The sequence below is a fragment of the Onychomys torridus genome, chromosome 4 (assembly GCF_903995425.1).
Source record: "Onychomys torridus chromosome 4, mOncTor1.1, whole genome shotgun sequence".
NCBI classification, from domain to species: domain Eukaryota; kingdom Metazoa; phylum Chordata; class Mammalia; order Rodentia; family Cricetidae; genus Onychomys; species Onychomys torridus.
The window spans coordinates 142,909,198-142,931,001 of record NC_050446.1 but is presented as its reverse complement, the minus strand read 5'-3'; the positions used below and the strand labels follow the sequence as shown (position 1 = coordinate 142,931,001).

Genomic DNA, 21,804 nt, shown 5'->3' with positions numbered 1-21,804 from the left:
ATTCCTCAAGTCCCTGAGCCAAGACTTCCAGCATTCCTCAAACAAGAGCTGGGCTCTGCTCTGTTTTGCAGCCGGAGTGGTGTGAGATTTAGGGCCAGCCACCTCTGATTCCAGGGGTACTGGCCAGGATGCTCCCCAGCCCAAGACTTACCACCCAGAACAGGAAGTCCTGGGACAGCCAACCCAGGAGACTTCTGATTCCCGGCGCCACCACGAAGCCAGAGCCACCACAGGGCAGAATGCCCCCGCCCCTGGCCCCAAGGGAGAAGAGAGGCTGGAGCCAACTGTGCTGGGCACCCACAGGACTCTCCTCCAGCCATGGAAGGCTTTTCTGTCTCCAGGAGGCTTCTCCAGCCTTGCCTTGCTCCCTCCCTCCCCAGGATGCTCTGGGGGTCACCGCCTGTGTTCCAAGCCTGACTTGGAACCAGAGGGGGAAGGTGGAGGGGCCGAAACTTGAGAACCAGGCTTTGGGGGACAGGGGTGGGGGTGGAGAGAAGAGAAAGCTGGGGAGAGGAGAGGAAGAAGGTTCAGAGGCTTCCCATTTGGGAGGGAGCCTTGCATGAGCTGTGGTCCAGTGTGTGCATATGTGCGTGCGTGTGTGTGTGCGTGTGTGTGTGTGTGTGTGTGTGTGTGTGTGTGTAAGGGTGGCCTCGAGCCTGGCCAGGGAGGACAGGCCCCACAGAGCCTCGGAGGCAGAAGGAAGAGGCAGGAAGGGACAGAGAGGACAGAGGTGCCTGGGGGGTGGAGGCGGTGGGAGCAGGAGGCGAGGCCTCACAGGGAAGCCAGCAGCTGTGGCTGCCCCGAGTATAAATAGCCCAGAGGAGCTAGCCCTCAGGACTTACAACGGTAGACTCTGCAGCTACGGTCTGTCTTCACAGGACCCAGCTGCTCAGCACATCTGGGCTGGCTGTGGGTGGGTACCCACCCTGGTACCTCTGACGAGATCACCTCACCGCCACTTGTTCTCAGATGCTCTGCCAACCAGCCATGCTGCTAAGTGGCCTCCTCCTGCTGGCCACCATGGCTGCAGCCCAGCAGAGAGGGCCAGCACCCAGTGGGCGCCGCCAGATTCACCGGGTCCAGCACGGCCAGTGCAGCTACACCTTTGTGCTGCCGGAGCCTGATATCTGCCAGCAGGGACCTGTGGTGCCTGAGGCTTTTGGGGGCTCCAACAGCCTCCAGAGGGACTTGCCTGCCTCCAGGCTGCCCCTGGCAGACTTGCGAGCCCAGCGGGCCCAGCGTGTGAGCCAGCTGGAGAAGATACTAGAGAATAACACCCAGTGGCTGCTGAAGGTACAGCTGGGGTTGTGTGATGGGCTAGTGGGTGGCTAGGGGACTGCCCTGTCACCAGGTAGGGCATCAGCCCAGAGATGTTCCTCACAGGACATAGGGGCTGGGGCTCTATGTTGTGGAAAGACTCTGGGATACAGGGTCCAGAGAGGGCCTGGGATGAGGATGGCTATACGGCCTTATAGGCAAGGCTGAGCATCATTTGGCCAGGAAGCCAGGCTTCTCACAGATGTTCATTCATTCATCTAAGAGGAATTTGCTGAACGCTGACCATGAGTCAAGACCATTCTAAGTGTCGGGCATCCATCCCCACAGGAACAGAACAATACATTCTTATCTAATGGGCTGGGGAAAGGGTGCAAAAACAGTTGTCTGCTGTGTGGGGTAGTGACACATTATGGAGGCAGAGCCAGCATGGGCTGGCTTCCCAGGTGAGGTCCTTGCAGAATCTCTGAGGAAGTTAAGAGAGCAGCGGGCACCTGGAGGGCATCCTAGCAGAGGTGAGGGGCCAAGAGCACATAACTTGGGGGCGGGCACAAGGCATTCATGGAGGGATGAGCCGGCCACAGAGGCCCTGGGGACTTTGGCTTCTCAGTGACTTGGCTACCACAGCGTTGTGAACAGGCTGAGAAGGGCGGATTTGGTTTAAGTAGAAAGCATATAGGGTAGAATGTCCAAGTGTGAGGTCTCCATGGATACTGCAAGCTCCATACATGAGGGTCTGGAGGCCTGCAGGGTGGCTATCTGATTCTGATTTATTCTGAGGCTTCCTGATAAACTGGAAGTCAGATGGCCAAGACTAAAAGCTAAGTACACCACTTCAGTTTGGGCCCAATGCCAGGACAAGAAGGGTCGCTGGCCATCCTCTCGACATAGCTTATGCCATATTTATGCACTGGGTACAGGGCTGAAGAAGGCAAGCTGGGCTAGGAACGTGTGGGCAGGATTCTGTCCTGTGGGTCCAGGATGTAGCCAGCTAGAGTCCCTACGGAGCTGTCACCTACCAAGAAAAGAGAGGGAGACCTAGAGCCATGTGGGAAAGGGACTGAACCAGTCCATGGAGGTTTAAAACAAGGTAGACCGCAGTCCTGCCTGGCAGACAACGAGCCAAGGACGATAATGGCTCCAGAATGCCCCTCTCACCCCTGTGGTTTCCAAACTGTTGGAGTTTTTTTTAATTCTTACTACATGTATTAACTTATTTATCTGTGTGTACATGTGTGTTGGCATGCACATGCCACATGTGTGGAGGTCAAGGGATAGCTTGTGGAGTTTCCACCTTCCACCATTTGGGTCCCAGAGTTCAAACTTGGGTCATCAGGCATGTCAGCGAGTTCCTTTATCTGCTGAGCCATCTTGCCAGACCCTGAATTTCTTAAGTCATACACTCAGTTGGTAGGAAAGCTTTGCTCTCCCATAGAACATACACAGTTGGTCTTTACACACACGAGCCCATATTAGGATAACATACCCCTTGATGATCTCCCTGTAGTGAACAGACTCACTACATGCATTGAAACCCTGTCCCCACATGCCTTTACACTGCCACTCCCAGCACACACGTAGCCTCCTGTCCCTACTGCATCCCAGCTGCTGCTCCTTCCCTCCTGCCCCTCGGCACTTCTAGGCCACCCCCATCCTGTGTTCACATCCCCATGAAAGGCTTTCTCAGCTTCCTACACTGACTGCTCCAGGCTACATGGAGCCTGGTTCTGTGGGCAGCTGTCCCCGAGTCCTATGAGTCAAGCCTTCCCCTCTAACCTTGCCCTTCCCCTCTCCATCCACCTCTCACTAGATGTATCCCAGGCTATAATAAATAGTAGAAAATATGGGGATTGTACTATGCCTCTTGGTCCCCAGATCTTCCTCAGGCTCAGAGGGTTAGGGCCCCTCAAACCTCCTCACCTCCCCTACCCATGACACTAAGGACTTTCCCCTCTCTGTCAGTCTACTCCTCGGCATTTAATCATCCCCAAGCATTCCCCATGTCAGGAAGACAGAGGCAATGGGAGCAGCAATAGCTACAGCCCATCCTCTGCCTCCCAGGTCCCACAGCCTATGACCACAACTCAGCTCATCTTCCTAGACTTCAGCACAATGCTGGCAGCCAGCAACATCCTCTTGGGTCTGCCCAGAAGCACTCTTCATGCACCCGGTCTATCCCTCATAGCCCCACCTGTACCAGCTGTTGGCTTCACTGGCCCAGGACTTGCTATCTCTCCTTTGGGCACTGTCTTTACTTCCTGCCAGCTCCCTACCCCAAGTCCCACCCTCTTGTCCCGTGAATCCCCCAGTCCTGGTGTCTGGGAAACAGCTGAGTCAGTAGAAGAATCTGATTTGATGATCTTTGAGACCAGTCACTTGGCCCAAGTCTTTCTATGGTGCAGGATCCTTCTTGGGTGTCATCCACCTAACCCAGGGAGTCCTGTAGGGCTGAGGAATGTTGGGAGAGTCCTCCGGCTTGAGGTGGTGGGCCAGAAGGCACTGAGTAGTCACGTGGTTGTGGATGAATAAGCCTGTTTCCTCCTCTGATGGTAGGTCAGGCGGCACTGGGAACACTGTCAGACTCTCAGGCGCCTCTCTTTGCTGTGTCCCAGTGGCATGAACCACACCAGCATGGCGCAGCTCACTAGGAGCAGCGTTGGTGGGTTGATGGGTTTGTAGCCTCTCTGCACAGTCTTGTGGGCAGTCTTGCCATCTTCTGGGTAAGGGGCCTTGTGGGTTGAGCACTTCCTTTCACATCCCTCAGCATTCATGCCTGGTCACCCAGTGTCTATAAAGCCCAGTACACATCAGACCATGGATCTGCACATACCTGGAAGTCACTTGGCTTGAATGTCACCTCCTTGGGTAGCATTCTGACCCTGAAGCTCCAAATGTACCTTCCCTTCATGACTGAGAAAAGAGGCCTTGCCTCCCCAGGCCTCACTAAGTAACAGCATTGCCCTCCTCTAGTAAAATTTAGCCAGACAATGCCCAGGACATTCTCGGCTCACTGGCTTCTCAGTGAGTCCAGGTTGTTTGATCTGGAGTCCTCTGCAAACAGACGTGAGTGTGAGTCCTGAAGGGTTAAGTCTTTCATTGCCCCCAATTGAGATGTGTAGTCTCTGGCTTCTTTGAGTAGTCACACACACACACACACACACACACACACACACACACACACACTCACACACACACACACTGCCCCACATACATTCATACGCCTTGAACATTCTTCTCACCCCAAGCAGGGATGCTGTGCCTCAGCTGGGACTCTCTTTAGGCGTCTATCTCTTCCTGGCTTGCCTCGGAGCCACCAAAACTCAAAGTGTCCTCTTTGGCCTTTTTTTTTTTTTAAGAGTTTGAAAACATTCCCCGATCACGTCTTCACCACAGCAGCACAGCTAAGCCTGCCCAAGCTCTCCACCTCAAGGTCCTTCTCCTGAAGCTGCAGGGGAGCCCCTCCTTGTTGTGAGCTCCAGCACCTACCTACATGTCTGTAGCTCCCTGCCTGTTCCTTCAGTTTACCTATGGGGAAACTGAGGCAGAAGTGGGCAATGGCTGTCCCTTCAGCTGCACATGTCTTCTCCTGACTGGAAGCTGGGTGCTGGAAGGCAATACTAGAGGGAGCCTGTAAGTCACTACATCCCCATTGTGTGGCTGCTGGGGTCCTACCACCCACACTCATGTTAGCCCCAGCCTCACCTTCCTTCTCTTGCTCTCCCTCCCTGCACCCCTCCTTTGCCTTTCTTTATCCTACTCACCCCACCCGTCAGCCCTCCTCCTCTCTCCTCCCAGAAAGCTTCTGCTCAGTGGCTCATGACCCACAATGCCTATCGTGGGCTGTAATCAGTGCTCTGCTCCATGCTTCCACCTGAGTGAACTGTGTATCCAGGAGGGATGAGGGGCAGGCATGGACAGTGAATGGAAATGATTCCTCCTGAGTAGTGTGGTTAGCCACAGACCCACCAGGGTGCCCAGGGACCTTTACTTGGGACCGCAGCTATAAAGCAGGACAACAAAAGTGGCTATTCCTCATCTGAGACCGGCCTAGCCACAGCCGCCGCTCCACAGATCTACCTCTCTAGTTACTCGTCACAGACAGTATTTACTGACATCAGGTCTTTCAGCCATAGAGTGTCATCCTTGACCTCTCCCTGTCCCCACATCTCTCTGTCTATGAGTGAGGAACACTCAGTCCAGACCCCAGTGCTGGGCCCTAGCCTGTGTCCACTGCCTGAGAGCAGCATATTGTCCCGAGTCTCTAGGGCCACAGGGGAAGAGCAGACACCACCCACTGAACTCGGGTTCTGTGCTTCCTTACCTATTTTGTGTAAGCGCTGCTTTAGAGTTCCAGGGCCCACCCACTGCCCCAGGCTCTGTCTCCTCTTCCTGTTTTTACCTTTCTGTCTGTCTGTCTGTCTCTGTGTGTCTCTCCTTGTGTCTGTTTTTCTTTTTCTCTTTGTTTCTATGTCTGTCTGTGTCTGTGTGTCTCTCTCTGTCTCTGTCTTTGTCTCTCTCTGTGTCTCTCTGTCTCTCACTTTCTCTGTCTCTCTCTGTCTCTGTGTCTCTCTCTCCCTGTCATCTTGTGCTTCTCTCTCCTCCTCTCTGTCTCTTCCTGTCTCCTTCAGATGCTCCCCCAAAGTCCCTAAGCCACCTCTTCTGCCCCTATCTCTCTGGGTGTCCAATCTGGAGATCTTGGACCCGGGCCCCCAAGACCGGTGCCCACCCTCAGTCAAACTGCTCAGCTGAGGTCCCTCTGCCCCTTCTGTCCACAGCCACAGAAGGAGGAGTCAGGCTCCACTGACGTACAGGCTCCTGGCAGCAAATAGATTATCTGGGCCCCTCAGCCCAGTGGCCTGGCCTACAGGCCAAGGGTCAGGAGGGCACTCAGCAGGAACCTAGTGTGGGGTCCTGGCCCCACTCGAGACCCTCCCAGACTGACAGGGGCTCCCAGCAGCTTTGGCCTCCCCAGGCTGCCTGTAAATTCTTGGCATTTTCCGCCTTCGGTTATGCAAACAAAAAATAAATCTCAGTTGCCACAAGAAATAAATCTTGGTTGCCGAATGAAATAGCTTGGGGTTGATTTCCTAACCTCTCCACTGGCTTTCTGGGCAGTCAGTGCGGGGGATGGGGTGGAGCAAATGGCCCCTGCCTCTCAGAGGAACAGGATGATTCTTCCAAGAAGGGCTTAAAAACTGCTGCTCCACAAGTCCTGGCCTGGGGATGAGCAATTGGCTGATATTCAACTGGAGGCAAGAACAGTGGCTGCCTAAGGCCCATCCTGCCCCAGAGGAACAGGTTTATTCGTTCGTGTGGCTTGGCCAGTCAGCCTGTGGGCCAGGGCCACGTGTGTCTAGCTGCCTCTCTTCCAGTGCCTAGAGTGCTCAGGCTAGGATGTACATCCTCCTCACCTCCTGAAAGCAGGAAATGCGAGCCCCAGACGTGTTCATGAGCTGTACTTCCTCTGAGACATTCGGTCACCTCAACCTCAGCCACGTTCAGTTATTTCAGCCTCGGAGTGGCCCTGGAATATATCTGTGTTGACCTTAAGGGCTACCCCGGGCCCAGAGCCGCTGAAGTTGTGGTGAGGAGCACGTCCTAAGGGTGCACTGGCTGGCTGTGGGACCCTGGGGGAAATCACCTATATTTGGCTTCTCTAGGAAGTGGAACTCATCCTACCCCTGCCCCCCAGCATAACCACAGGATAAGGACAGAAGAAATTAAGGTTGACACTTACCGGGCATTCTATGTACCACACAGTTGTGCTGGGTACTTCGTATAGATTTTAGCATTTCATTCTTACAGGGGCCCTGGGTGATGAGATTGTCAGTGATGAAGAAACTGAGGCACCAGTCAATGGGATGGCCTGTCCAAGATCATATGGTAGGAAATGTAAGAGCAGATGAGAGCCATGCTTTATGCCAAGGCCAATTTCTCATAGATGTGGATGGAGGCTTGAAATCCAGGGAGTACAGATCTCTGCCCGGGGGTCCTGACTTTAACACTCCATCCTTGGCTCGGCCACAGGATGACTTGTGACCCCAGATGTGTGCTTGCCTCCTCCTGTCTTTGCGGTAGCTTGGCCTCTCTGGTTCTGTTTTCTATCACAGGAGGGGGTGCTGAAGTGTGGAAATCAAAGAGATTGATCCACAGGCAGGGCGTGTCTCCCAGGAAACATCACCTTGGCGCCTAGAGAAGGCAGGGAATTGACATTGGAGTCAGGTACCCAGGTCAGCTCAGGTCTCTCCACTTACACAGAACCTTTTTTTTTTAACTCCCTGAGCCTCAATTTGCTCATCTGTGAAGTGGGGATTATAATAAATTCCTCCAGTAAAGACAAAGTAAAGTGAAACCTGAAAACATTTGGTGGGGTCTCGGGATAAAGAGATACCTGGTGACCCTTAAAGCTGAAAGCACAGCCACCTCACTCAGGAAGTTAGGCCAGCAGAGCCTTGTAGACCCCTACTCCTGACCCTAGCCCAGCCTCCATTGGGCTATAGCACACAGCAGGACCACCATGCAGGGGTGAAGGAGGATCATTTCCGAGCAGCTGTGGGCACCTCCCTCAGAAAGCTCTACGGAGGTATCACTTGATCTCAGAGGGAGAGGATGGGGAGAGGGGCCAGCAGTGTCCATCGGCCTGGCATAGGCTGCTCCTTGCCAGCATTCTTGTCCATTTGCTCAGCTTGATAGGAGACTCGTAAAGCCTCCCTGGTCCTCCTCCTCGGCTCCAGCTTGCTTTCCTTGCATTCCTTTGGGCACTTTCAATGTTTGCTGAAATGGTCCAAGTGCATAAAAAGACAGGGAGAGATAGCATCCAGCTAAAAAGACAAAGCCTCACCAAGGCCATCATGCTCCTGCCTCTGCCTCCTCCTTCCAGCAAAAGAAACTATTCTGAATCTGAAGAGGGCATGGGATACATACCCTCTTCCTGTCTCCTCCAAGCAGGAAAGGCAAGCAGTTAGGTCCAAACCCTGTCCATGAGCTGTACATCCTTTGCCACATACAGTCACGTCAACCCCCTCCATGACCCTGTTCCACACACCACCCCCACACACACACATATGCACGCACGCGCGCGCGCACGCTCTCTTCTCCAGAGTATCATCTGCCTCGGCTGCTAATGACTCAGGCCAGGCCTGCAGAAACAGTTCTGCCAGCCTAGTAAAAGCCTCCTTCACTGTCTTTGGACAGTGTTCGGCTCCCATCTTCAGTTTACTTGTTTGCCAAGTCGGGACGGTCACACTTTGCCTCTGGGATGCAGGGGACCAGGGTAGCTAAAAGTCTCGCACTGGAGCTGAGCGGGCAGGAAGCAGTGTGCTGGAAGCACAGGTGACGTCACTACAGGTGACAAGCAGGGTGAGCCGAGGCCAGAGACCCCTGTCTAAGTTCTTTTCACAGCCCCCTCTCTACTCAGGTTCTTGACTTCGTTGCAGGAAAGGATTCAGGATGAGCCAGTCTGAAGCACAGTTGGATTTTCACTTTTAAAAGAGACTTTGAGCATGAGGTCAGCAGAAAGAGAGACACTATAGGAAAGGAGATGACGTGCTCAAATGTGGATACTGAAGGTCTTGAGCAAGTGCCACAGCAGAAACCACACTTTCGATTTTGATGGCTCTAGGGTGACATCTCTAAAGGTCACTAAGAAACTCTTTTCTTTCCCTTCTTTTTAAATGAGTGGGGTTACAGGGTAGTTCTTGGGGTTCTTTGGATGGGAAACAATCTAGCAAAACCATGGGTCACAGGAGCTGGAAGGGGCTTAAGACATTCCTTTGACTGTAAATGGCATTTCTTGTGAGATTCCTAACAAATTGCAGGTTTACAGCGGGGAAAGGAGAAAGGTCTTATGTGCTTAGACCTTAAACATGACTCATCGCTATTTTGACTTTCTTATTTGAAAACATCTTGATAGCGAGACAATACTGTCTGTATGTTGGCAACCTTCACAGTCAACATTCACTGCTGGAACTGTCGGCTCTCGGGGGAGGCGGGAAGCTAAAGCTTTGACCAGATCCCAGAGTGAAATGTCCCATCCCTTCCCTCTGTACCACCCAGCAGCTCTGGCCCACGGGGTCTTGCAGCGCATGGCCTGGTAGAGCATTCCTGTAACTCAGCCATTCCCCTTGGGAAAGAAGTACTAAGTTGAGAGCAGGGGGTATAAACAGGCTCAGCTGTGTGCATGGCCGCTGGGACCTCGCTCTCTCCCAGTGGCCACGGCAGGAGGAATGGCAGCTGGACAAGGATGGAAGGCTGGCTGTTCACACTATTGTTCTTGGTGCCCTGGGAGTTTGAACCATGTGTTTATATCTGCCTTCAAAAAAAGGTTAAAACTATAGCCTAATGTGGAGCACATCTGTAATCCTAGCACTTGGGAGGTAGAGACATGAGGAATTGGGTGTTCAAGGCCAGCCTGAGCTACATGAGACCCTGACTTTAAAAAAGCATATTGAAGAGTTAAAATTAGAGACATATGAATTGAAACTGAAACACACACACACGCACACGCATGCACGCGCACACGCACGCACACGCACACATGCACACGGAGCCGCTGAAGCTCTGCCCCCCAATTCTCAGAAGTCTGGACCACACTTGGCCGTTAGCTCTAGAGTACAACTCCTGCTATAGCTTCTGGTTGCATGTGGCTCTTCAAGAGTTCGGCAGATAGTGGCTGAGGGAGTACACCAGAGGCAAAGTGCTCACCTCCTATCACAAGGCCCCGGGGTTCCCCTCCACCCCCAGCACTAAAAAATAAAAATAAATAAAAATTTTAAAAAAGAAAAAAAATGAATGTGCAGGGCTGGGAAGATCGCTGGCAAATGGGTTTAAGGTGCTTTGTTGTAAGACTTGAGGACCCACATTCAAATGCTGCACATGGGGAGCAGAAGGGATGGAGGGAGGGAGGAGGGAGGGAGGGAAGAGGGAGGGAGGCAGAGAAAGAGGAAAAGAAAAGTACCTGAGGAGAAACAACTGAGTTAACCCATGACCTCCACACTCAGGCATGTGTGCACAAGAGCCACGCATGCACGCATGCACACACACACACACACACACACACACACACACACACACCATGAAATGTTTCAGGACAAAGGAAACAAATCGCCTTATGAGTTCTTACAAACAGAACTATCTGGTACAGTCCAGTCCTGCTTCTCTATTCATCCTTGGACTAGCTGGACCTAGCGCAGAGCTACTCCATTCTGTACACAATGTCCACAGGCACATGATGATCTACTGAGGGACTTGTGTCCCTTCCTCTCTGGGAGCTGGGGCACACCTACATTGTAATGCCCACAGATGTGTGACAAGTGAGTATATCTGTCATTTCTGCTGACAACAGAGCACAGTGCCCACCCCCCTGGTTGTTCCTGGTCTATCTCCACCCATATAAGAAAAGTTCACGTTGGCAAGAGATTATTGGCAGGGGGTGGGGGGGTTGTGGTGGTGTCATTTTTTAAAACCAGGTCTGCAGATTCCCTGAATTCCACAAAGAGCTCCTTTGGGGGTCCAGGGACATTGGTGAAGATTAGCTAGTGGAGGGACTGGAGAGATGCCTCAGAGGACCAAAGTGCATGGTGCTCTCCAAAAGGACCTGAATTCGATTCCCAGCACCCAAATCAGGCAGTTCACAACTGCCTAGAACTCCAGCTCACAGGGATCCAATGCCTCTGGCCTTTGTGGGCCCCTGCACTCATTTACACACACACACACACACACACACACACACACACACACACACACACACAGAAATAAAATAAATCTTTGAGGAAAAAATGAATACCTGGTGGTGTCAGGCATGGTGGGGCACCCCTATGATCCCAGTACTCAGGAGGCAGAGGCAGGAGGATCACATGTTTGAGGCCAGCCTGGGCTGCATAGTGAGACTCTGTCTCAAAGAACCAGAAGACTATCTGGCATATATGCTAGTTGCTAAATACATTAATTATACCTGTATTCATCCTCATTATACTTTTAGCACTTCTTTATTTTAGGGTATGTGCACGGAGGTCAGAGGGTAACTTGCAGGAGGAGGTGGTTCTCTTCTACCATGTGGGCTCCTGGGATCACTGTCAGGTCTCGGGCTTGGCTGCAAGCTCCTTCTCCCACTGAGCCAGCTGGCCTTTCATTGTGCTTTTAAAATACAAACATAGTTGAGATGTGTCGTACAAATAGAAGATGCTGTTCCCCATTGTTACTCCTCCCCAGAGGCTGGTCACTGTGGTTAACAGCATCTTCCTTCCACAAGAGTAGGACCGGGCCATGACAGGAGTGGACCTCCACCGTGACGGGAGCGAGTCCACACTGTTGATGGTGTTTGATCATGGTTGCGTTCACTCACATGCATCTGCAACACCTCTACAAAACAGCAGTGATAAGGCTCAGCCATGTTGTCAGCCAGCATTGCCATGAGGTAACCTGTAACACACAGTACCATACGGGGTGGGGGTGGGGTTGTCACCTGCCAGTTACATAACCACACCGAGCTGTTTATAATCTCAACAGTGCTCTCACACTGTTTCAATGAAGTGTCTCAGGTAGGTGGAGACACTTGTCTGAGGCCACCCAGCCACAGGCTGAGGATGGCCACCATTGCTCCAAGGCATGACCCACTCTCTACTAACAGTGAACAGTTGCTTTTCTGAACCCTGAGCCTCATGCACCTTCCCCCTGGAAGACACATGGAGTCTATTGCTGTTGCCAATCTTGATTGTCAACCCCTCCACACTCCCATCTACCTTGGGGCCTTCATCCTTGCTTCTCCTCCACCTGAAATCCCTCCCTCCTGGCTTCCTTCCAACTGCTGGGAACCCATCCTCTCAGCCCAGATGACCCTGGCCAGCTTGCCTTGAACGTTCATCCTGGTTTTGTCCATGATGCATATCACTACTGCAGGCTAACTCGTTTGTCTAGTAGGAGCCTTGGAATCAGAATATTTGTCAATTTTGCTCATCCCAACTCCCTATACCAAGGGCAGGTCCGGTTCATAACACAGAGTTCAACAAAAACTACCAAGTGGATGTGTGTCTGAAACTCAAGGTCCTACCTTGATGTAAGAAAAACAGTTCAAATTATAATACATATTTATATAGGACATTTTCTAGAACTTTGTGTTGGCAGGTTTCTTTTTTATTGAGGCATACTCCACATACAGGAAAATCCGTGTACTGCCATCTCATGGTCTAGGGTATTGCCAGCATCCCTAAAAGTTCTCATGTCCCTTTGCAGTCACACACTCCCACTCAAGGCCTGGTGAATGTAGATTATGACTTGCTAAAATGTCCCTTTGGTGGAATCCCACATTTGCAGACACTGAGTCTGTGTTTTTCGTTTTGGAAACTGGTCACTATGGCTGGGCACACTAAGGACTCATTTGTTCCTTCTCTTGGTGGAGTGGAGCCCACGGGGTGACTGGGGCTCAGCTGTTCAGCTATTTGCCAGTTAAGACCATTTATATAGATAACACAGTGATAAAACAGCCTCATTTGGACCTGCTTAGCTGCCGAAGCCACACACCCAGGCTTGCATGGAGGACCTTTCCTTTCTTCCTTAGCCTCTGCCTATTGAGACGCTTGCTCTCTTCTCCTCTCCTCTGACCTCTCCACACACCCTCTTCACAAAAGAGAATTGTACTTACTGCCTCCATAGAACATATTTGGAAAGTGAGGTCCAGGAGCATGCAAACGCTTCCAGGGCCCACAGACCGGAATGCAGCAGAGTTGGAACTTGAAGGTGAAGGAGTAGTGCAAGCTGGGGAGAGAGGAGGCTGCTGGCTCAGGTGTGAGAATTTGCTGCTCCAAGGTGCTAGAAAAGGTGCCGATGGTCTGATCCTAAGGGGGAGTAATGTCTGGAAGACAGCAGAACACTGCCTGGATCGGGTTCTCAAGAGGATTCCTTTCCACACCCACTGGCTGGTGCCTCGGCCTGGGGCCAGCCCCAGCTACCTATCTAGATTGGTGTTGGTATCCAGAAACCCAGCCTGGCTGAACCAGGCCATCTGGCTGGGATTATCTGCCAAGGGCCCAGGCCAGTGGGTGGGCTAGTGGATTGGATAACAGGATCCAGCTGTGGATGGCTTATGCCCCGCCCAGCTACTTACAGTCACAGGCCCACTGGGGAAAATCAGTGAGTCTGCTTTTAAGGAGCCCTAATCACTCAGGAGGGCCCTAAGTTACCCTGAGTCCTCAGTCTGGCTCTGTAGACACGAGGGAGGCCTTGTAGAACCTGGGGTTTCCTATATGTGGATTATAACTTGGAACATACCATGGGTAAAAGAAGTGGTTTGGGCTCTGAGTGTGGAGAGGTGTCTAGAAAGTTCTCTACTCAGAAATGAACTTGCTGCTGACTGTCTGAGTAGAAGCTTGGGGCCCTGGAGTCTGCATCTGACTCAGGTTCCAAAAGGCTCATGCTGAGCAGAAGAGTCTAGGGCAGAGCTGGCAGTGTTCTGTGCACCCTAGCCACTGGTGGGCCCCAGCCAGCCACTTAGTAGTGTCCCTGGGGGACAGAGGGAGGAGGCAAACAGACTAGAAGTTCTTACTGGGATCTCAGCAGACCAACTTAATAGCAGGATGTGTGGGGTGAACAGAAAAGAAGTCAAGATTAAGGTCTGGGTTGGGGCTTCAGGATTGGGTGGGGCCATTCACTGAGATGGACAAAATGGGAGCAGGCTGAGAGCTCCCAGGACATGGAGAGAGGGACTCGGAGGCCTGTGCTGGGTGCTGGAAAAGCTAGTTGTTTGGTTGTTTCCTTATTTCTCTACTCATTTGTTTTTGAGACAGGGTCTCAAAAGACAGGGCCTCAAGTAGCCCAGGCTGGCCTTGAATTCACTAGGTAGCTGAGGATACCCTTAAATTATTCATCCTCTTGTCTACCTCCAAGTGCTGGAATTATAGGTGTACCCTGCTGTGGGATGTCTTTCTGTACGCTGTGAATATGTGTTGCTTTCATTGGTTGATAAATAAAGCTGTTTGGCCAATGGTGAGGCAGAATAGGGTTAGGCAGGATATTCAAACTGAAGGAGATGAATAAGGAGTCAGGGCAGATAATTCAAACTGCCTGAAAAGCAAGATGTGAAAGTACCAGTAAGCCATGGGCCATGTGGTGATATATAGATTAATAAGAATGGATTGATTTAAATGTAAAAGCTAGCTAGTAATAATCCTGAGCAATAGGCCAAACAGTTTGTAACTAATATAAGCCTCTGAGTGATTATTTTAGAAGCAGCTGCATGACCAGGTGGGACAGAGAAACCTTCAATTACAGCTTCACCATATGCAGTTTTAGAGATGCTTTTTGAAACCTGTGTAGACATGGAGAGGTGTCCAGGAAGAATTCCTCATAGGAAATGGTAAGTCATGAGCTATGAAAGTCCCAGGAGTGTCTGAAGCACATGGGCAGTACCCCAGGGTCTTTGGAGCACTGAGCCCTTCAGCTTCTGGCCCCAGAGAAAACCTATGATTTTCTTAGAAAAATATACAATCAACTAGGGATGGTGGCACATGCCCATGGCCCCAGCACTCAGGGGGCTAAAGCTTGAGGGTTGCTGTGGGCTCAAGATCAGACTCCCAAGTGATGGGCTATAGAGCAAGACCCTGTCTCAAAAGGCCACACAAACACACACACAAGGAAAACTAAAGTCAAGGCCTTTGGAAGAGCATCAACTAATACTGTAGCTATAATCCAAATATTAAAGACCAAATTGACAGTGAAGTCATTGCCTCATCCAGTGGTGGGTTGGTAACTCCTACAATTCCATAGTCACACTGAGTGAGGGAGAAAAAAAGATTCTGTAAAGAGCCTGCTAAGGATGTAAGCATTCAGAATTTCTCTCTGCCATGGTGTCACGGCCTGCTGGGCCAGCTCTTCTTCGTGACCTGAACTAAAGTTGATGGAAGTGCCTAGTTGCAATCACAAATCCAAATCCAAATCCAATGTCATCTTGCACTCACTGAATGTCATGGACTGCTGAAATCTCTTCACAGACCCTCTGGTCCCCTATTGAGGACCGCCCCCCACAAGCCTAGGGAAAGAAGGAATAAGCAGGCAAAGAGACCAGGAGAGGCAGCATTCAGCAGTGGCTAGGTTGTAAAAGGAGGGTGTATTTGGGTGTATGTGTGTCCAGCAGCTATGAGGTGATAGTTCCAGTATGAAATAAGGGGTCACGGAAACCATGACAAGGTGAATTAGAGGATCGTGGACAGGACTAGAGGGACAACCCAATGGATAGAGCCCTGGCCACACGGGCATGAGGATCTGTGTCTACATCCACAGAACCCATGGAAAGCAAGATGCAGGCAGCACATGTCCGTAATTCCAGCACTCCTACGAGATGGGAGACTGAGACAAGAGAATTTCCCCCTGGAAGCTCTTGGGCAAGTTAATCAGCAGGGGTGAGCAAGAGACCCTGTGTAGAACAAGATAGGAGTCAAGGACCATCACTCTGGGGAGAGAGAAAGTAGGAGGCAGCTAGAAGGGGTGGGGCCCTAGGGTTCAGATGCATCTGTGAGCACATATCCTCCATGTGCTGCAAGAAAGGGTTAGGAGCAGTGACATGCAGAGGAGGAAGGGAGGTGAGGGCAGAGGCCTGGAGAAGCTCCACGCTGGCCCACCCTTCTTCCTTGTGTGCCCCACTTTGAAGTCTCAGTTTTAGCTGGAGGCTTATTAAAGAACACACAGCTGCCTTCCCACTGGTTCCACACTCAGTAGTGTTGGACCAGGTCTGGAAACCCATGTTTCTAAGGTGAGGCTGGTCCATGGGTCACACTCCAGGCATCTCCAGCACTTTCCCAGTGTACCACTGGGACTGGCAGTGGAGCATGCAACTTCCGAAGTGCTCATGGCAGGAAGTGATGGGTGGACAGAGAAGGGACAAGGGAGGTTGGACAGAGAAGGGAGGAAATGAAGAAAGAATCAGCCTGAGTGAGCCTGACCCCCCAGTCAAGATCCCCATCCCTCCCTGAGAGCCCTGACCTTCCAAGGGCCCCTTGAGTGGCCCCAGTGGATCTTAAGGAAGCTTGAGTTCTGGCCTGAGACAGAGGAGGGACCCAGGCAGTGTGTGCAGCCAGGAGCAGTGACGGAGTGGCTCAGCCTGAGGACTCACTGTTCACCTCTCCAACTTGATCTTGGCTTCTCAGCAGACCAACGCCGTGGCCAAAGAAAGAAAGCCAGCTCCAGGGGTCCAGGACTCTTAGATATTGTGACTTCTTCTCTGTTTGGCAGACAGCGGGGCTAAAAGAAAGTTCAGTTTGGCAGATGGACCTGGAAACCTGTACAAGGGAAAGACATGAGCCCACCCCACCTCACCCCCCCCCACCCCGCCCCTGCCACAGGCTGGCTCTCCCTTAGGAAGCTGGGGGAAAGGCAGGGCGTGAGAGCTACACTCTGATCCATGCTGTGCCCCGTTGCCTAGCAATTCCTTGGACACAATGATTGAGCACCCACTGTGTACCTGGGGGTGTGTTAGATATGGAGAATGGAATATTGAGCAAGATTGTGCCCCTGGCTTCCTGTAGTTGACGTTCTGGAGGGTAAGAGATGAAAAGAGATGCTTGGCATAAAAGGAAGGAATGATAAGACCGAGTCGTCAATGAAATGTCCTCAGGGAGTGAGCCACGTGAGTACTGGGGGAATAGCAATTGCAAAGGACCTGAGGTGGGTGCATGTTTGTGTGGGAGGGACGTGTGGAGGCATGGATATAGTTGGTTTTTTTTTTTTTTTTTCATTCTTTGGGGGCTTGTCACCCAGCTTCCAAATAAATACATGGAGACCTATTCTCACTTATGAATGCCGAGCCTTAGTTTGACTTGTTTCTAGCCAGCTTTTCTAACTTAACTTAAATTATCCTATTTTAAAACAAAAAACAAAACAAGAAAAGGCTGGGCGGTGGTGGCGCATGCCTTTAATCTCAGCACTCAGGAGGTAGAAGGCAGGAGGATTTCTGTGAGTTCGAGGCCAGCCTGGTCTACAGAGCCAGTTCCAGGACAGGCTCCAAAGCTACACAGTGAAACCCTGTCTCAAAAAAAAAGTATCCTGTTTCTCTTCTCCATTTTGCCTCTGGGCTTTTATCTTTATCCTATACACCTTTCCTATCCTTCTCCATGCCTTGCTGTGTAGCGGGTGGCTGACCCCTGGAATCCTCCTCCTTCTCTCACTCCTCTGTCTTCTCTTCCCAGATTTCTCCTCCTATTTATTCCGTCTACCAGCCCTGCCTATCCTTTCTCCTGCCCTCACTATTGGCTGTTCAGCTCTTTATTAGACCATCAGGTGTTTTAGACAGAGAAAGTAACACAGCTTCACCAAGTAAACAAATACAAATAAAAGAACGCAACACATCTTTGTATCATTAAACAAATATTCCACAGTGTAATCGAATGTCACACATGGCCTCTGGAGAAGAATGAGAGATGGAAGGAAGGGTGGAGGGAGGGGTAGGCTGGCTATGGAGGAAACTGAAAAACATCAAGCTTTTCCTGTGAAATGGGAACCCTGGAATAACACAGAGCAAAGGAGGGGTGTGGCTGGCATAGCTTCAACAAGACACTTCTGACTGCTCAGTGGGAGACAGACTGTTTTCAACAAGACAGAATAAAGACAGAGGCCAGTGGACGAAACCTAGGAGAGGGGGCAGTGCCCTGACATGGCACAATCTCAACCAGGTATCTACCCCAACTGCTGCTCTGTGCTCTGCCATGGAGCTTTGGGGGGCGGGGACCAGGAGGCTTCTCCCAGGCCTGCCCTGACACTGCAGCCCTCTGTCTCCCTACAGCTGGAGCAGTCCATCCGGAGGAACTTGAGGTCAAACCCGGCACAGGCCCAGCAGCACACAGTCCAGAACGAGACCACCACCATGCTGGCACTGGGCACCAACCTCACGAACCAGACCATGGCTCAGACTGACAAGCTGACTGCTGTGGAGGCCCAGGTAACAGGAGGGCCACCAGAAGGCTAGGCTGTTCCTCAGACTTCCTTTCTCTGTTCCGGTGTCTATGCCACTGTCCCGGTGAGGTGTGTATGTGTGGGGGGTGCCTCTCTGGGCCTGAAGGCCCCTGGCCTCCTCTCCCTGATGACACATTCACATAACCAGCAATCTCTTTGAGACTGCCACACTGGGTCTGACTTCTCTGCATGACCTAAATGACAAGACTATGCTGGGCACTGGGGGAAGGCAACATTGGCAAAGCTCTGTCCCAGGGATTATGGCACACTGACAGAACCGGATGATAAAAGACCTTGTGACTTCAACAGGCCAAGCAGGGGGTGAGGAAGGAACAACTGTTTGCTAAAGCCCCCCTGTGTGCCAGACACCATGAGAGACCCCGGTTCCAGTTTAGTGCATTAAGCGAAGCAGTCCAACATCTGTTCCCCTGGAACCCACCAAGAAGGCAAGCAGGATACCTGGCCCCTGTAGGTTACTCTGTGGCCATTCCAGGGGAACCAGCACAGCACAGAGAGAAAGAGGGGTGTGCTGGGAGCATGGGTAGAATGGGAGGCTATGAGTCCAGGCAGCAAGGTCAGAAAGACACTGGGATGCCGTGCTCCTACAACCTGGGCCAAGTTGCTAGGAAGAACACACCAGACAGGGAGAAGAACAGCATGTCTAAAAGCTTAGAGGTAGAGCCTGCTGGCTACTCCCGGAACACAGAGGAGAGCGATGTCCTAGGAGACAGAGCAGGGAGGTACAGAGGGAAACTGAGTCATGAAGTGAGCTTTTCACAGAAGGATTCTGAGCAAGGGGGCCACAGCATGAAAGGCTGCCTCAACTGCTTTGTAGGAAAGGGATGAAGGGGATAAGGCAAGAGCAGGGAGCCCTGGGAGGCCAGTGCAGGGCACTGAATGAGAGACAGGAGACAGTGAGTGAGTTGGCTCTCTGTTGCTAGGATAAACAACATCGTGACTGAAAGCAACCTAGGGAGAGAAGAGTTTATTTAACTTATACTTCCAGATAACAGTCTATCACTGAAGGAAGCCAGGGCAGGAACCATGGAGGAATGCTGCTTATGGCTGGCTCTCCATGGCTTGCTGAGTTTGCTTTCTTATACAACTCAGGACCACCTGCCCAGGAGTAGCATCATTTGCAGTGGGCTGGGCCCTCCCACATCAATCATCAATCAAGAAAATGCCTCACAGACATGTCCACAGGCCGATCCAATAGAAGCACTCTCCTAACTGGGACTCCATCCATAACTCTGAGCTGTCAAGCTAACAGCTGAAGCTAGCTAGGACAGGCCAACATCCCATACCAACTTGGAGGGAAAGGAAGTGGTTAGGGGCCATTTGGAAGATGAGGCTGATGGGTTGATTGCATGTGGGGGTCAAGGATATGTCTCTGGAGCCTGAACAGCCTGAAGATTGGAACTGATGTGCAAAACCAGTGATGAGGAAGGGCAAATCAGAAACCAGATAAGTCAGGTAGGGTCCATGGTAAGTTGGTAGCTATGGAAACTAATAGCTTAGCACTCTGCAATGGGTTGGCAAGCTTCAAGAGTAGCAGGCCCTTGGGCCTATATAGCTCATGCCCCCACAAACCTCCTGCTTTGTTGGGACAGGTCCTCAACCAGACATCACACATGAAGATCCAAATGCTGGAGAACTCACTGTCCACCAACAAGCTGGAGAGACAAATGCTGATGCAGAGCCATGAGCTGCAGCGGCTGCAGAGTCGCAACAGGTGAGCAGGGGAGGGCTGAAGCTGGGGTGAGAAGCTGGAGCTGGCCAGTGTCAGGATGGGACCGGGACCTGGATGTGCACTGGGGTGAAGGACCACTGTGGGATGGACCTAGGACTAGGGACAAGGTTGGGGTGAGGTTAGGGCTGGATAAGGATCAGAACTGGGCTTAGAACCCAAACAAGTGCTGGTGATGTTAGAGCAGGCTAGCCCAGGCAGCAGCAGTCCTGGCTCCCAACATTTGGCATCAACACAGACTGTGCATTTTCCTTTGATTCTTTCTGGCCCACTTCGCTTCTTTGTGTGGTACTGGTGATCGAACCCAGTTCCTTGCACATGCTAAGTAAGCTCTCTACCTCTGAGTCAACCCTCAATATCCCCCCGGCCCCACCATACTCACACACACACACACACACACACACACACACACACACACACACTGCCCTTGTTTGGAGTTTTTGTTTTTGTTTTATCAGTTTGTTTTGCTTCAGCTGGGTTTTCACTATGTAACCCAGTTGTTTCAGACTTACTATCCTCCTGCCTCAGCCTCAGGTACTGGCATGAGGCTTGCACCACCACACCCATCTCTCTCTTTCTGTTTTGAATTTTCAGTACTTTATTAAGATACAATTTTCACACCTTACAATCCACACTGTGAACTTTCACTGGCTTCCGTAACTGTGAGTACACAAGCCTGACCTGACCCATCCACACCCCCTTCCTGGACAAAGCAGTTCCCAGCATCCATCCTCACTGTCAATCTGGTGCTCCATATAAGCATGCACTGGAGACACCTGAACTTACCCAGACAAACAGTCTTTACCCTGAGGCAGAGACAAGGCAGGGAAATCCGACACCCAAGGCCCATAACCTGCTTCTGCAGCTGAATGATGCACACCTTGTTCCTTTCTCCAACTTCCCAGAGTTCCTCAGTGTCTGTTTCCCAGTCCCCAGTCAGTAGACATCAAGGTCATGACCAGCTTTTTACTGATCTACCCAGTGGTACACCAGTACTCTCATTTCCCACAGACAGTAGAAAACTCCTAAAGAAGGAGAGCTGAGTGGAAAGGTTCCTTTTCTTAAATGTGTCTTTGCTTTTTATACCAAGATATGCCTTGTGCTTATTGTGCTAATAGACCCACGTGATATAAAAGCAAGCGGCCGGCTCAACTCAGAAGTGGGGTACTCACTTAATATGAGCCAGGGCCTGAGTTCCACCCCTAGTACTAAGTGAACAAATATAGAAACACAGCAGAGCAAGCCAGTCACACGTATCTGTTCTATCGGAACCCAGCCTTGTTCCTCTATCACGCTGTGACTCCACAGCCTCTCAACCTTCCTTGATTTGAGCTACTGAGCACCTCTGAGCCTCGGTGGTGTGTACAGTTGCCATACTCAGGGTGTCTGTCTCATTCCTTCCAGGCATCCACACTGAGGCTCTTAGCGTTTTTCCACACCCTGTCCGTCTGTCCCCAGCACCTCCATACTGCCGTGCGTTCCTTTCTTCCTCTCTTTTTTGTCTCCCACACTTGGGGTTCCACCAGAGGCTCTGCCATGCCAGGTTAGTCCCCACCTCCTCTTCCTCACACCTTACCAGTACCTCCATCCTCCACCTCCATCCTCTCCAGCACGATCCTGAGAACCCAAAACAGAACGGGCCCACCAGTCCTGGCTGTTGGGCATCTCCTATGTCGCCCTTTCTCACATGTGAGCAGTATCATGCTCACACTCCCTAGAGACTAGCTCCTTTGGGGAGGCACACCAGTCATAGACACAGCTTCTGGGCTTTGCTTGTGACTACTTGCTTGTTGCTGGGTCCCACCCTGCTGACCTCATTTCTCTACTTACTCCTATTCATGTGACTC

At 51.5% G+C, this 21,804-nt stretch overlaps 1 protein-coding gene across 1 annotated transcript in view; it reads left to right on the top strand.

The window, feature by feature from the left end:
- Positions 1 to 835: 835 nt before the first annotated feature.
- Positions 836 to 21,804, top strand: part of Angpt4 (angiopoietin 4) — a 36,444-nt gene continuing 15,475 nt past the window's right edge. Inside the window, exons 1-3 of the mRNA XM_036186030.1 lie at positions 836 to 1,293; positions 18,041 to 18,196; positions 19,821 to 19,942. Of these exons, the coding sequence (XP_036041923.1) occupies positions 970 to 1,293; positions 18,041 to 18,196; positions 19,821 to 19,942 (602 nt within the window). The 5' untranslated portion in view covers positions 836 to 969. The remainder of the gene's footprint in view (positions 1,294 to 18,040; positions 18,197 to 19,820; positions 19,943 to 21,804) is intronic.